The following is a 16,817-nucleotide window of genomic DNA, read 5'->3' on the forward strand; positions in this document are numbered from 1 at the left end:
CCCTAGCGATCGCCATTGTGTCTTACACATAAATGCCACGAGCCGGTATTCCCACATCCAAGCGGCTGAAACGACGCGGCAAGGTCCCCACGAGGCGGAACGGGTCCACGTGATTGAGCAACTCCAGGGCCTCTTCCTGGATGAGGGCTGCCATTTCTCACGCTTTTCGCGGTCTCACGCTTTTCGCGGACTCCCGCGCTTGTGCGCACCAAACGAGGGGACGGCGACGTCGGAGAACGTAATGCGCAGGCGCGCACCATGCACGACCGCACCGCGCATGCATGGTGGCGCAGCGAATGTGCTGACGCTACAATGTGTGGCAACTGTGGTTCCGCCCATTTAAAACGGCAATGCCCTGCCAAATCTCGTCAATGCCTACGATGTGGCAGACTTGCCCACTATGCTGCCTTCTGCCGAGCAGCTCAGCCTGCCAATTCATATCGCTTCAGCCAGCCTCGCAGGAATGTCCGGGCAATTCAACCCACGATCACCGAGTCTGATTCCGACCTCCCGCACAGCAGTGGCACCAAGGACCCGAAGGCGCCTTTTCGAGTCGGTGTCGCGACAAAACACAGGCTGTCCCCGAAGCAAAGATACCAGCCGCTGTCGGTATACAGCATCGATCCAGACGATGAGTGGTGTGCCATCCCAACGGTCAACCAGAATTCGTCGCCCACCTCAGAGACTTAATTTGTGAACTTTGTGGACTTATGGACTTTCTGATTTGTTCTCTTCTTCTGTTTAATCGTTTACATGGTTTGTATATAGTGTTCATCTCGTTATTCTTGTGACATACTGTTTTTCTGCACTAGGCACCTTCCCATGTAAATAGCTTAGTTCTCATGTACATAGTCCTGTAAATATTTCGCACACAAGTAGTCAGGGACATTCTCACCATACACTATTTATTGCCACGTAGATACATTTTTTTATAAAAGGGGGGATGTCATAATATACACCAGTATATCATGCTGCAGACACACACTGATGGACAAACAGTGGGACCAATCAACATGCACAACACCGCAGCCAATCACCAGTTAGAGCACATGAACTGTAAAGACAGGGGGCATCAGAGTTCCCGCTCATTCGAGCTGCAGCTAGCTAGGAGGACAGAGCTCACAGCCTGCGGCACAGCCATTCACCATGTGCTGAATGCATCGACTGGTTAGGACAGGCAAAGGTCTTTAGTTAAAGCTAGTATCGTGTTAACCCACAGTCAGAGTCTGTTAAACAGTTAATGATTCAATAAAGTAGCGTTGCACAATTTCAGGTGTTGGTGACCTGTATGTGTTCCACGGATCCAGAACACCCAACACATCAACGCCCACGTTCCATGAAAGAATACGTTTGGAAAAAGGTCATGACCATTGGAAGTGGTGGGGCGGGGGGTGGGGGGGTTGCGTGCGGAATGTGAATACTCGGTTACCCAATGAGGCACCAGAAATGGATGTATAGAGGATTGGAATTGAGCTTGTTGATGGGCCATGTTCATGCGGACATTGAATAATATCAAACTTTTTCTCTCTTCCCACATCCTCCCCCCGCCCCCCCCCCCCCAAGCCTCTCCAGAGATACTGGACTTAACAGAGAAAGAGCAGTAAGTTTGAATTTTTTTTTTCTCTGCAAAACATGAGAGCTTGTTGGAAGTAATTGCTTGGCATATTTGTGATTAAATGCTGGAGAAGGGCTCAATCTGAGGCTTTGAGGGACATTCCACAGTGAATAGTGGGACACAGTGCTTCTAATATCTCTCCCAAACAACACGCACTGTAGTTGGTGGGGGAGGGGGGGTCTGCAGTTTTTTAGATTTAGATTTATTGTCACGTGTACCGAGGTACATGAAAAGTTTGAGAGTCTTGAACACAGTCCAGTCCATCATGTGAATCCAACTCTGTCCACACATCCCGCTGCCTTGGGAAAGTGGGCAGCATAATCAAAGACCCTGTTAAAGATAAGGGGCCTAGTAATTTGATCATGCTGAAGAATTCATGCCGGTAGCACAGTGGTTAGCACTGTTGCTTCACAGCACCAGGGTCCCAGGTTCGATTCCTGGCTTGTGTCACTGTCTGTGTGGAGTCTGCACGTTCTCCCTGTGTCTGTGTTGGTTTCTATTGGGTGCTCCGGTTTCCTCCCGCAAGTCCTGAAAGGTGTGCTGTTAGGTGAATTGGACATTCTGAATTCTCCCTCTGTGTACCCGAACAGGCGCCGGAGCGTGGCGACTGGGGGCTTTTCACAGTAACTTCATTACAGTGTTAATGTAAGCCTACTTGTGACAATAATAAAGATTATTATTCTTATTATCAGATTAATTTTGTGCTGGAGTTGCACTGGCTGCCATTTTGGATCAGGCTCCTACATAGGTGTTGAGGCCACGTATTAAAAATCTTCACTACAATATTTAAAGAAAGATCCTATGCACATTGTAGTGTCGTTTTTTGAAACTGGGCTGTCCCAGAACTGACTCCCCACGTGATAAACTCCCTTAGTCAGTCATGGTACTTACAAACAACAAGGATCTATCAGTCACATTACTTAACGAATTCATCCACACCATGCAGGTTAATTGTTGATTTGAGGTGTTTGTCTTTGCACCTTTTCCACATTGTAAGTGAGGCCTGGGTGGCTGCTGAAAGCAGCTGCAGTTTTTCATGCAGCGCATGTAGGGGACATAGAACCATGCAGGGATAATGCGAAAAAGCTGCGAAATATTTCCTCCAATGCTGCCAGTAGCCACAATCATGAGGGTGCCTGCTGTCCATGATGGCCTGTGCTGGCTAGGCCTCGCATGGTCATCGCCCTCGTGTTGTTTCAAAGTTGTACAGTCTGGGAAAGTGAGGATTGCAGCGATGGTGTGAGACAAAGTGCAGAGTCTGTAAGTAGGAGGAGTGTTGTGCAGTCATTGTATGGAAGGGGAAAGCAATATTATGATTGTTGAACTGCAGGTGGGAGGAGAAAGAAGTTGGTGGTCTCCTGACAGTTCTGGCAAAGACGTTGAACTTGTTTCTGCATTGCAACTGCATCCTGAGAACTAAGCACCTCACATTGATCTCCTCTGCATCTTCCTTTTATTAGCAGTGGAACTGTTTCCTGGATGATTTTTTGGCTTCTTGAGTGAAGAGGATGTCTCTTCCCTGACCCCAGAAGCCTCATGTGTCGATCTTGCAGCCATTTCTTCTTTCCAACATTCTCTGCTGTCTGCACATTGGGTGCCTCCCCTTTAGGAGGCGCTGGCCTGACCTGATTTGAGCATGTGAACAAACATGTGCAGTGTGCTCCCCCCTCTGTTTCCATTATCAGACACTATCAGATTTCTAGGACCTAGCATTTAAATTTACTGTGGCTCCATCATTTATTTTACAATATCCACCCCCCCCCCCCCCCCTCTCCCCCACTTTGGAGAAAAAGTGCTTCTTAACCAACTGATGGTTGTCTGAAATGCGACACAAAAATACCATGCCAGAGTGGCGGGAAACGCTGGTTTGTTGTCTGTGCTGCTGAATTTTTAAAATAAATTTAGAGTGCCCAATTCATTTTTTCCAATTAAGGGGCAATTTCACGTGGCCAATCCACCTACCCTGCACATCTTTTGGGTTGTGAGGGCGAAACCAACGAAAACACGGGGAGAATGTGCAAACTGCACACAGAGAGTGATCCAGAGCAAGGATCGAAGCTGGGACCTCGGCACCGTGAGACAGCAGTGCTAACCACTGCGCCACCGTGCTGCCCTTCTGTGCTGCTGAATTATCGGTGATCAGTCCTCCACTGTTAGAGAGAGGTCCTGACCAGAGACCAGGTGAATGGGGGAACAGCATTGTAACTATGGTTCCTGTTATAACCTGCACGAGATCTACAGGGTTGGAACAATTAGTCTGCCCTTGAGTCTCGTGGAGAAAGAAGTTCCACTGAGGAGCGGGAATCCTATGGACCGGGTAATAGACTTTGATTTTTTTTTTAAATTTAGAGTACCCAATTGTTATTCTTTCCAATTAAGGAGCAATTTAGCGTGGCCAATCCATCTAACCTGCACATCTTTTGGGTTGTGGGGATGAGAACCAAACAGACATGGGGAGAATGTGCAAATTCCACACGGCAATGACCCAGGGCCGGGATCGAACCCGGGTCCTCAGTGCCATAGACACTGAGCCTCTGTGCTGCCCAGGTAATAGATGTTGGTACAGAAGTATTGGAATTGAACTCTCAGACCCATCTGGGATCTGAAAAATATTGTACACATTACTTCATAATGAAGCTAACTTCTCTTTATCTACTTGCCTCTGACTCATCCGTGGTCACTAAAGTTCCCCACCACACCCACCTCCCCAACTCCATGTGGTATTGTGCACCTTCCAAAACCTGTCTGAGAACTTTAGCAGAAGTCTTGGCATCACTCTGCAGGCCTCTCTCTCAGGCTTAGGTTTGTGGTCTTGGGTAACTGAGTGGAAGAGGAATGAGGGGTTCACATCTCCAAGGGAAAACAATAAACCAAAATATTGTGCTACGAAATGTAAAGAGTCCAATTTTGCTGCTGCAGCATATGTTTATAACTAAAATAATGTTGAGAGAAATTTCTCTGTGGAACCTCAGACTTCAAAGTATAAAGTCGGACATATGATTTCTGTTTGCAGTGGTGAGACTGTCCTTCACAAAGCTGCTGCACTCCGACATCGAACCATATGCCACTTTCTTGTGGAAGCTGGTGCATCATTAATGAAGACGGATTTGCAGGTAATGGTTGTAGCTTTGCTAGCAGGGCCAAATGCCAAGTGTCTGTTTAGTAATGACCACAAATTCACTCTGAGTGAAATGGTGACTGTAAAGTGCCGAATTCAGGCGATCCAACTCCCCATGCACCAGTCCATCTGTAGCTATAAGATATTTATTGAGGTAGAAAAACAAACACCTTCTGCTAGTTATGTAATAACTGCTGTGCTATAGTTCCTGCTGTTGCCTGTCTCCCCTTGCTTCAAGTGCCTGGAGTGCTACAGAATCTCACTTTCTGGCTCTCCGCTATTTTTCTTCACTCATCCAAAAGACGGGCATCATGGTCAAGGCCGCCTTTTATTAGTCATCCCTCATTGCCCTCAGAAAATAGTAGCGGTTTGATGCATTTTCTTGATTTGCAGGATTATAAAAAATAATAATTGAAGGAATGTGGACTTTGCTGGTTAAGCCAGCTTTATATGCCCTTGACAATGTGGTGGTAAGCTGCCTTCTTGAGCCACTACAGCCCATATAGTGTAGGTGCACCCACTGTTAGGAAGGGAATTCCAGGATTTTGATCCAGCAATAGTGAAGGAACGGCGATATATTTCCAAGTCAGGATGGTGCATGGCTTTGGGGGGGGGGACTTCCAGGTGGTGGTGTTCCCAGATATTTGCTGCCCTTGTCCTTCTAGATGGTAGTGGCAGTGGGTTTGGAAGGTGCTGTCAAAGTAACCTTCGTAAGATTCTGCAGTTCATGTCGTAGATGGTTCACACGGCTGCTACTGTGCGTCGGTGATGGAGGGAGTGAATGTTTGTGGATGAGGTGCCAATCAAGCAGGCTGAGTTTTCATGGATGCTGCCAAGGGGAGAATATTCCATCACACTTACTTGTGCCGTTTAAGTTGTGGACAGGCTTTGGGGGGCTCAGGAAGTGAGTTACTGGCGCAGGATTCCTCACTTCTGATTTGCTTTTGGAGCCATATTTACATGGCTAGTCCAGTTAAGTTTCTGGTCAATGGTAACCCCCAGAATGTCAATAGTGGGGTATTACCAATACCATCAAATGTCAACCTCTTTTGGTTTGGGGCAGGAGTCACATACGATGGCACAGAGGTTAGCACTGCTGCCTCACAGCACCAAGGACCAGGGGTCAATTTTCGCCTTGAGTAACACGTTCTCTCCATATCTGCGTGGGTTTCCTCCCACATTGCAAAGACGTGCAGGTTAAGTGGATTGGCCATGATCAATGTGCAGGGATACGGGGATAGGGTGGGGGAGTGGGCCGAGGTAGAGAACTCTTTCAGAGGGTGGGTGCAGACTCGATGGGTTGAATGGCCTCCTTCTGCACTGTAGGGATTCAATGGTTCACTAATATCCTTTAGGGAGGTAAATCGGCCATTCTAACCTGGTATTGCGTACGTATGACTCCAGATCCTCTGGATTGCCCTCTGAAATGGCCTAGCAAGCCACTCAGTTCAAGTGCTATTGGGGATGGGAAAGACCTGTTGGCCTTGTCAGTGATGTCCACATTCCATGAAAGAATAAAGAAAAAATAATTTGTCCCATGCTCTTTCCCCACAGCTTCCATTTTTGTCTTTTTCAAGTTATGTCCAATTCCCTTTTGAAAGTTACTATTGAATCTGCCTCTGCAACCCTTTCAGGAAATGCTTCCCAAATCATAACAGCTCATTGTGGGGAACAAAATGACTCCTTATTCACCCCTTTGGTTTATTTTATCAGTTTACTTATATCTGTTCTCTGATTACCAATCTTCCTGCCAATAGAAATAGATTCTCCCTATCTACTCTATTAAAGCCCCTCATAATTTCGAAAGCCTCTATTAAATCCTACCCCCTCCCCCCAACCACCCCTAGAAGAAGGTTAAGAGGTGACTTAATTGAGGCGTACAAGATGATTAGAGGATTAGATAGGGTAGACAGTGAGATGGTGATGTCTAGCACGAGGGGACATAGCTTTAAATTGAGGGGAGATAGATATAGGACAGATGTCAGAGGTAGGTTCTTTACTCAGAGAGTAGTAAGGGAGTGGAATACCCTGCCTGCAACAGTAGTGGACTCGCCAACACTAAGAGCATTCAAATGGTCATTGGATAGACATATGGACGATAAGGGAATAGTGCAGATGGGCTTTAGAGTGGTTTCACAGGTCGGCGCAACATTGAGGGCCGAAGGGCTTGTACTGCGCTGTAATGTTCTATGTACTCTGGGAATAATCCAAGCTTTACCAGTCTCTATGTGCTGACCTCTACCTCAACTCCATTTCCCAGCCTAGCTCCATATCCTTTGATATCCTTACCCAGCAGAAGTCTCTTTATCTCAGTATTGAAAGTTCCTATCGTCATAGAATCAAGGCCTTTTGGGGGAGAAGGTTCCAGATTTCTTGTGTGCATGTTGTTGTAAGATTCATAGAGATATGAGAGTACTTTTTGGAATGGCATTGGCTGTAACAAGTGTTAGATCTGGACCTCTGTTAAAGTATCCAAAGGAGTGACATGTCAATTGAATCCTGGGTCAATAGAGGTTGATGCAACATTGTTGCTCTTCCAATAAGTAGGAATTATTATTTATTTAATACTCTATTGTGTTACATTTATGAAGTATCCACAGGCAAAACATTGTCATAGCTGAACAATATCTTTGTTTTAACTCTGCATATTATTGCGCTCCTGGCCATGGGCAAGTGAATGAAGCCTGAGATTCAGCATTCTAAATTCTGCAATATTTCAGTTACTGTAAAGACGTAGCTTGCGGACAAAGAGTCTAAATAAAGTGACATTAACTGCAGACAGTACAACATGCTGGTCCATGTCAAGGTCCACCTCCTTTCTTCTATCATACACGATAACACTATTCTAAGTAGGCACAAAACATTTGATGGTGGAGTATGCAGAGCAGATGTTATCATAAATAGCTTGGTGATCAATCTAACTGTGTATATAGTAACATTTCAGCTTCTCTATCTTCCATGCCCTCCAAATAACTGTTGAAAATCATGCTGCTTTAAGCACCATGGTTTGCCTACATCAAAGTCACATGTCCCAGATAAACCTCATGATGCATCTGTTCCTGAATCCTTTGAAAACAGACAATTCACGAAAACAGTCATAGTTGTTTACTTCAAAGAAACTTCTCTCAACACACAAATTCCTGACCTCACTGTTCATGTAACACTTGAGATGTTGTTTTATTGATAGCTTAAATCCCTAAACAATCATCTGTATTATAGTCAATGGGTTAAATGTTTGTTTTTCCCCATGCAGTGTCCTCCCCACTCATTTTTCTTAGCTTTCTCCATACAGTGATCATAGAATTTACAGTGCAGAAGGAGACCATTCGGCCCATCGAGTCTGCACCGGCCCAGGGAAAGAGCACCCTACCTAAGCCCACACATCCAACCTATCCCCATAACCCCACCTAACCTTTTTTGGACACAGAGGGCAATTTAGCATAGACAATCCACCTAACCTGCACATCTTTGGACTGTGGGAGGAAACCGGAGTACTCGGAGGAAAACCACGTACACACTGGGAGAATGCGCAGACTCCGCACAGATAGTGACTCAAGCTGGGAATCAAACCTGGGACCCTGGAGCTGTGAAGCAACTGTGCTAACCACTGTGCTACCATGCTGCCATGATGTTTTGCTAACTCACACACCATCCATGCATAAGGATCTCTGCCTGATCCGTCCCAAGAAAGCAACCTAGAGTTAGCCGCCACCCAAGGCTGAACTCTGTCATTGTTCTGTGCCTCCCTTGATGAGTTTAGGAGCTTGGTCAAGTGGAAAGAGTGTTGGACGTCTTGGAGAGTTACGGGTTAATAATTGAACTTCCTTGCATCCTAATGCAAGAGATTTGAGAAGAGTAAAATTAAGAATAAGAGGCCTCTCTTTTAAAACTGAGAGGAGGAGTAATGTCTCCTGAGTTGTTAGTTGTCATTCTCTTCCTCCCCCAAGTTTTCTGCTGGTTTGATTCTTTAGACCGCGACTAGGAAGATATATATCAGGGCAGGCCTGGGGTGAGTCTCTTCTCCCCACTGTTTATGTCTGTGTCCATCTTTGTTTTAACATTCTGTCACACCTCCCTCTCGCACCCTCCTCTCTCCTGCCTTCCTCCCCTCTCCCCGCCCTCTCCCTCACTCTTCCCCACACTTCCCCTTTCTCTCTCCCTTTCTCTTCCCCTTTCCCTCCCCCCCTTTCTCCCCCACTCTCTTCCCCCACTCTCTTCCCCCCACTCTCTTCCCCCCACTCTCTTCCCCCCCACTCTCTTTCCCCCCCCACTCTCTTCCCCCCCACTCTCTTTCCCCCCCCCACTCTCTTCCCCCCCACTCTCTTCCCCCCCACTCTCTTCCCCCCCACTCTCTTCCCCCCACTCTCTTCCCCCCCACTCTCTTCCCCCCCACTCTCTTCCCCCCCACTCTCTTCCCCCCCACTCTCTTTCCCCCCACTCTCTTTCCCCCCACTCTCTTTCCCCCCACTCTCTTTCCCCCCACTCTCTTTCCCCCCACTCTCTTTCCCCCCACTCTCTTCCCCCCCACTCTCTTCCCCCCCACTCTCTTCCCCCCACTCTCTTCCCCCCCACTCTCTTCCCCCCCACTCTCTTCCCCCCCACTCTCTTCCCCCCCACTCTCTTCCCCCCCACTCTCTTCCCCCCCACTCTCTTCCCCCCCACTCTCTTCCCCCCCACTCTCTTCCCCCCCCACTCTCTTCCCCCCCACTCTCTTCCCCCCCACTCTCTTCCCCCCCACTCTCTTCCCCCCCACTCTCTTCCCCCCCACTCTCTTCCCCCCCACTCTCTTCCCCCCCACTCTCTTCCCCCCCACTCTCTTCCCCCCCACTCTTTTCCCCCCACTCTCTTTCCCCCCCCACTCTCTTTCCCCCCCCCACTCTCTTCCCCCCCACTCTCTTCCCCCCCACTCTCTTCCCCCCCCACTCTCTTCCCCCCCCACTCTCTTCCCCCCCACTCTCTTCCCCCCACTCTCTTCCCCCCCACTCTCTTCCCCCCCACTCTCTTCCCCCCCACTCTCTTCCCCCCCACTCTCTTCCCCCCCACTCTCTTCCCCCCCACTCTCTTCCCCCCCACTCTCTTCCCCCCCACTCTCTTCCCCCCCACTCTCTTCCCCCCCACTCTCTTCCCCCCCACTCTCTTCCCCCTCCACTCTCTTCCCCTCCACTCTCTTCCCCCCCACTCTCTTCCCCCCCACTCTCTTCCCCCCCACTCTCTTCCCCCCCACTCTCTTCCCCCCCACTCTCTTCCCCCCACTCTCTTCCCCCCACTCTCTTCCCCCCACTCTCTTCCCCCACTCTCTTCCCCCCACTATCTTCCCCCCCACTCTCTTCCCCCCCACTCTCTTCCCCCCCGCACTCTCTCCCCCACTCTCTCCCCCCCTGATTCTCTCTCCCAACCCTGTCCCCCCCCCCTCACTCCCCCACTTTCTCCCCCACTCCACCCCCCCCCCCCAAACCTTCCCACGCTATCCCTTCTCTCTATCCCATCTCTCTCCTCCTCACTAGCACCTCATTGCCCCTCCTTTCCTCCTCTGTCTCTATCCCCCTATCTCAGTCCCACCCTCTCCCTGACTCCCTCTCCCTGACTTCCCCTCCCTGTCTCTCTCTCACCCTCTGGTGACCTTCAACCAGCAGCCACCGGCCTGAACCTGTACGCCAAGTCTTCGCCGTGTTTTGCGGCATTCCAGCCTCGGTGGCGGCAGCAGCCGGTGTACCTGTGGGGGCCATCCCACTGCCGGGGCTTTGCTTCTGTGACGGGACCCGGGCAGTGTGCAGTTTGGGGGCCGAGGCTTAGCACAGCCATTCCTCTGAGCTCCTGGACCCATTGCTTACAAGGTCTCTCAGGAGATGGCGATTTCTATGATGCGTTGTAAAGTCAGGTCAGTCACAGCCAACAGTTTTCTTTGCGTGTTGGCAGTGGGGATTCCGCACACGAATCGATCTCGCAACGACTCTTTGAGCCTGGCATCAAATTCACAGGTTTCAAAGTGTCAGGCCAGGAAGTCGCTAGTTGAATCCGACTGGGTTTGAGTGGCCATCTGAAATCAGAATTGCCGGATAATTAATGGTGGTTGCGGGTCGAAATGAACCTTCACTAAGGCCGCCAATGTGACAAATGACCAGGTATCTGCGCATGTGGGTGGGTGAGGCTTTTATGAGGCTGTACGTGGGTCCACCGCAGGCTGTTAACAATAGCACAGGCTGCCATTCGTCCCCAACAATCCCATTGGTATGAAAAGAACATTGCATGTGCTTGACATACTGTCCCCAGTCATCGACCCCTGCTTGAAATGGTTCAAGCTTGCAGATATGCGGCATTTCGGCAGATGGATGAGAGACCCCTCTAGGCCTAGTGAGGGAGCTCCACTTTATTCTCGTCGCCAGTGTAGAATCCGATAAAGCAGCACGCATTGACCAAGCAGGTAGGAAACAAAGGTTAGGTTTTATTTACGATATAAAGGGTCTCCCTCCCTCACCTGCTCCCAGGTTGAGGATTTTATACTCGCGATCTAACCGCCTGTTAAGGGGAAGCCCAGTCCCTTCATTACCGGAGGATTCCGTATTCAGTGGAGGTCACAATGAATGCAGCGAACTCCAGGAGGGTTATTACACCAAACTTCCAACAAAAGACTGTACAATGCAGTCGGGCTTTTTTCCTGTGGAGCTCATGTACAGGACAGCTCAATTAATGTGACAGTATAGATGCCAGATGAAGGGGCAAATATTGCGAGGGCCATTTTACAATTAGTTAGGAGCTGTTATTATGGAAGAAAATTGCCAGATGGAGTTTCAAAAACAAGAGGAGAGAGGGAAATAAAACCCGCCATCTGGAATCTGTACTGACCCTGTTATTGATGACCCAGCAGATGGAAACGATTGGGAGAACAGATCCTTCAATGTCACTTCGTCATAAACACTAATCTGAATGTGGATTCTACAGGTTAGCATTCCTGAAATCTCTGCTGCCTGTGAGATGCCTTTTTACCTGTCAGCTGGGGGCAAAGTGTCAACGGGTTAAAGGTCAAACCAATTTTGATTTTTTTTTTTCTCTGTGGCACTCTCTTAACTCAGCAAATATCACCACCAGCATTGTAAGAGTTAAATCAATTTGCTTAGTTGCCTTGCACCAAGGTAATTAAGGAGACATCCTGTTACAATAGTAATGATGATGATAAGTGCATTGTACTGCAGTCCGTCACACAGAATCCTGATGTTTATTCACCCTGTCAATATGGAGCTCATTCGGACATGCCCAGGGGCTGCCATCGAATATTAATATTAGAGCCCCTCTCACAGCACCCTGCATGAATTGTGATTAGTTAAAATAACCATTTCTGATCTATGATCTGGCCTAGTAAAATGGCTGCCCTGCAGTACAGCCATTATTAGGACAAGAAGCAGCTGAAGCGAAAAAACTACAATGAAAGCCAATTGAGAAAAAAACAATGTAGAGAAACCTAACTAACCTGAAAGAGAAGGTCAGTGGTCAAAAGTGTTAGCTTTGGTGTTTTAAAAAGACAAGGTATTTTTGGTGCTCAAAGAAAGAGCAAAACTAAAGCTGAGATTTCCCAGCCTTTCCCACAGGTGAGTTCCTCCGGTCACGCTAAAGGTGACCCCCAATCCCCAGTAGGTTCCCCGGTGGTGTGGCCATCAAGCAACGCCATTGTCCTCGGTGGCACAGGAAGATCACGCCCACAGCCAATGGTGAGCCACCACTGGAAAACCTTCCATGGGATGGGCTGCAAGAGCCTCAACCCTTAATTCAACTTATTGCATCCGTTTATTTATTTATTTTTTATAAATTTAGAGTATCCAATTATTTCTTTTTTCTAATTAAGGGACAATTTAGCATGGCCAAACCACCTAACCTGCACATTGTTTGGGTTGTGAGGGTGAGACCCACGCAAACACGGGGAGAAAGTGCAAATGCCACACGGACAGTGACCCAGAGCCGGGATCAAACCTGGTACCTTGGCGCCGTGAGGCAGCAGTGCTAACCACTGTGCCACCGTGCTGCCCGTGTAGCCATTTATAAATTCAAGCAATGTGGCCATAGGGCAGTACAGTGGCAGGGTGGTTAGCACTGCTGCCTCACTTGGCCAATGACCTGGGTTCGATCCCAGGTCACTGTCCATGTGGAGGTAGCACATTCTCCCCGTGTCTATGGGGATCTCACCCCAACAACCCAAAACGATGTGCAGGATAAGTGGATTGACCATGCTAAATTGCCCTCATTGGAAAATAAATTGGGTACTCTAAATTTAAAAAAACAATGCGGCCATAAACTTCTGAACTGCTCTGTTGTGTAATCTACCATACAGTGTTTTGTGGTGGCCCATATAGAAGCCATGCAGCATAATCCTTAGCAATGCAACAACATATGCTGCCAAAGCACTGGACAACTGCAAAAGAACCTTTACCTGCACAAAGTGCACTCTCAGCAGCATCGTGTAATGAGATGCCTCCCAACCCCAGAGAGTGGACTTGGGCCACCGCAGCCACGAGCTACCACCTTAGTGCATGATTGATGTAGGCCCTTTCCAAGAGGTGCTACGGAGCTCCTGAAATGCCATTAGAATATGAATTTTACTTTTTAGCTTTGGCTCAACTATTCACTGTATTTTTTAAAGACTTAGATGATGGGATAGAAAGCAGAGTGTCCAAATTGCCAATGACACAAAAATAGGCAGAATTGTGAGCAATATAGGTGGAAACTGTTACGACAGCCTGGGCTGATGCGCGGTCAATTTCAGCCCCAATTGACCCGGAGTCACAACACAAGTAAATTCACAAATAACGCTTCGAAAAGTACCTGAAGTCTTTGGTCCTTGGCTGCCCAATAATTACAGTCACCAAGTTTGTTGGTTTAAACACTATTGCTGTTTATTTATAACAAGAAGTATAATAAAATATGCAGCATATAACTATTATCTAATTATAACTTCCCCACTTTAACTGTACCCCTACCCATATATACACACAAGACAAACAAACACAGAGGGGAAGAAAGGGGTAAAAAATAGTAAAAGAGAAAAAGTGTATTTGTGTCAGATGGGCATTTCCAGCACTTTTCTCCTGTTCAAAAGTTGTCTTCAGTTTGAGGTAGTTACTGTAGTTTCATTCAAGCCTCTGTAGATTCAGGAATACAGCACTCACAGCCTCTCTGGAGAGAGAGAGGAAAGCAGGTCCTTGTCTTTCTGTGTCCAAAAGTTAAATTGTAACCCTCAGGTATCTGAGAACCATCCCGCTGGAATAGGATCCAATCACCATCTGTCACCGGGCAGAGAATGGCATTTTGGGCCAATACATTGGCTCCCCAGCCAATCAATCAAACTGAATCCCAGCCCCCTCTCTGATGCCGACAAGTCTGGAGTTCCTGTTCAAACTAGCAGAGTGTTCTCTCCGGTAACTTTTGAATTTCTCATTCTCTCTGCTGCTAGACTCAAAGATACATGTTCATTGATCACCCATAGATCAAAAATGATAATTGCAAAATAAAAGAAAGGGGAAATAAGGGAATAAAGAAGGGCCTTTTCAAAGCCTAAAATTGATAGGATAACAAATGAGCAAAATTGTGGAAAATAGATTTCAAGAGAGGCATATATAAGATTATCCACTTTGGATCTAAAAAAGATAGAACGGGATACTTCCTGAATTGTGAAAAGAGACGAACGGTCGAGGTTCAAAGCTACCTGGGCATCCGAGTACGCATATATAAGGAGTAGGTGCAGAAAATAATCAAAAAGACAAGTGGAATGCTGGCCTTTATATTTGGAGGATAAGAATACAAGGGGATATAAGTCCTGTTTTGGCTGTACTAAACCATGGTTACAAAACAGCTGGAGAACTACTTTTTTAAAATTTAGCGTACCCAATTATTTTTTTTCCAATTAAGGGGCAATTTAGCACGGTCAATCCACCTACCTTGCATATCTTTGGGTTGTGGGGGTGAGACCCATGCAAACACTGGGAGAATGTGCAAACTCCACACGGACAGTGACCTGGGTCAAGGATCGAACCCGGGTCCTCGGCACCGTGAGGCAGCAGTGCTAACCACTGCGCCACCGTGCCACCCACAGCTAGAGAACTATGTGCAGTTCGGGGCACCACAGATATATTTGGAGTGAGTGTAACATAGATTCACTAAAATTATACCTGAACTCCCAAAAGTGAAATGACAAAGAGAGATGACCTAAACAAGGATGTTTTCCCTTGGCTTTCAGTAGGTTAAGGAGTGAAGTTTTCAGAAAATTCAGGGGAACAGATAGGATAGATAGAAACTATTTCCACTGACAAAGAGTCAGAAGTTTCAGTGGTGCAGTTAGGAAACACTTCGACACACAAATGGTGGTAAAAGTTTGAAACTTCCTTCCACAAATTATAATTGATGCTAGATCAATTGGTAATTTTACATTTGAAGTGGATGGGTATTTTTTGTTACTAGATGTATTATGGGATCGGGATAAAGGCAGGCATATAGAGTATGTTGCAGATCAGGGCAGGGCCTATGCAAGATCATGGGCTATAAAGCAAGGCCAGGCGGAATATCTGGGGCTGAAGCATTCCTACCCAATGATCTGAACAAGTTCTATGCCCGCTTTGAGCAGTCAGCCAATGTATCAGTGCCACCCGCCCCAATAGCCCTGGACACACCTGTACCCACTATTACAGCCTCAGAGGTAAGAGCTGCCTTCTTGAAAGTGAATCTGCGGAAAGCGACGGGACCCGACGGAGTCCCTGGGCGAGCACTCAGAGCCTGCGCAGACCAGCTGCCGAGTGTATTCGCGGATATCTTCACCACCTCACTCCTCCGCTCTGAGGTCCCCACCTCCTTCAAGAAGAACAAGGTAGCCTGCCTCATTGACTACTAACCGGTGGCCCTGACATCTGTTATCATGAAATGCTTCGAGCGGCTAGTCATGAGACAGATCACTGCCAGCCTCCCAGACAGTCTCGATCCACTGCAGTTTGCCTATCACCACAACTGGTCCACAGCAGATGCTATCTCCCAGGCTCTACAATCAACACTCGAACACCTCGACAACAAGGACACCTATGTAAGACTGCTGTTCATAGACTAGAGCTCCGCCTTCAACACCATTATCCCAACAAGACTAATAACCAAACTCCGCAATCTTGGACTTGACCCCTCCCTGTGCAGATGGATCCTCGACTTCCTCGCCAACAGACTGCAATCTGTCAGGATAGGCAACAGCACCTCTTCCACAATAGTCGTCAACACCGGGGCCCCGCAAGGATGTGTGCTCAGTACTCTACTGTACTCCCTATACACACATGATTGTGTGGCAAGATTTAACTCCAACTCAATCTATAAGTTTGCGGGTGATACGACTGTGATGGGCCGTATCTCAAACAACGACGAATCAGACTATAGGAGGGAGATAAATCATTTGGTTGCATGGTGTACCGAAAACAACCTCTCCCCAAATGTTGGAAAGACCAAGGAACTGATCATTAACTTCAGGAAGCGTAGCACGACACACACTCCTGTCTGCATCAATGGCTCCGAAGTGGAGATGGGCGATAGCTTTAAGTTCCTGGGGGTCACCCTCATCAACAGTCTGTCCTGGTCCACTCACGTTGATGCAACAGTCAAGAAAGCCCAACAACGTCTCTACTTCCTGCAGAAGCTAAAGAAATTCGGCATGGCTGCACCGACTCTCTCAAACTGCTACAGATGTGCCAGAGAGAGCATCCTATCCAGCTGCATCACAGCCTGGTACAGCAACTGCACGGTGCAAGAAACTGCAGAGTGTGGTGAACTCAGCCCAACGCATCACACCAGCTTGCCACCCCCACATTGATTCTGGAGACACCTCCCGCTGCCTCAGGAAGGCAGACAGCATTATCAGAGACCCCTCACACCCAGACATTGCCTTCGTCCAGACCCTTCCATCAGGCAGAAGGTACAGAAGTCAGAAGCCCCGCACATCCAGACATAGGAACAGCTGCTTCCGCACAGCTACAAGACGCCTCAATGACTCCCCCTCGGACTGATCTGTTCCCTGTAAGAACACTATTCACGACATGCTATGCTGCTCTTGCTCATGTATTTGCTTTGTTT

At 47.8% G+C, this 16,817-nt stretch overlaps 1 protein-coding gene across 6 annotated transcripts in view; it reads left to right on the top strand.

Moving 5' to 3' along the window:
- The window catches only part of dgkza (diacylglycerol kinase, zeta a), a 663,976-nt gene that overhangs the window by 633,777 nt on the left and 13,382 nt on the right, over positions 1–16,817 (top strand). For all 6 annotated transcript variants that reach the window (XM_072518865.1, XM_072518866.1, XM_072518864.1 and 3 more), the window contains 2 exons: positions 1,564–1,600; positions 4,629–4,728. In XM_072518865.1, the coding sequence (XP_072374966.1) occupies positions 1,564–1,600; positions 4,629–4,728 (137 nt within the window). The remainder of the gene's footprint in view (positions 1–1,563; positions 1,601–4,628; positions 4,729–16,817) is intronic.

Source organism: Scyliorhinus torazame, chromosome 10, assembly GCF_047496885.1.
Source record: "Scyliorhinus torazame isolate Kashiwa2021f chromosome 10, sScyTor2.1, whole genome shotgun sequence".
In the NCBI taxonomy this organism is placed as follows: domain Eukaryota; kingdom Metazoa; phylum Chordata; class Chondrichthyes; order Carcharhiniformes; family Scyliorhinidae; genus Scyliorhinus; species Scyliorhinus torazame.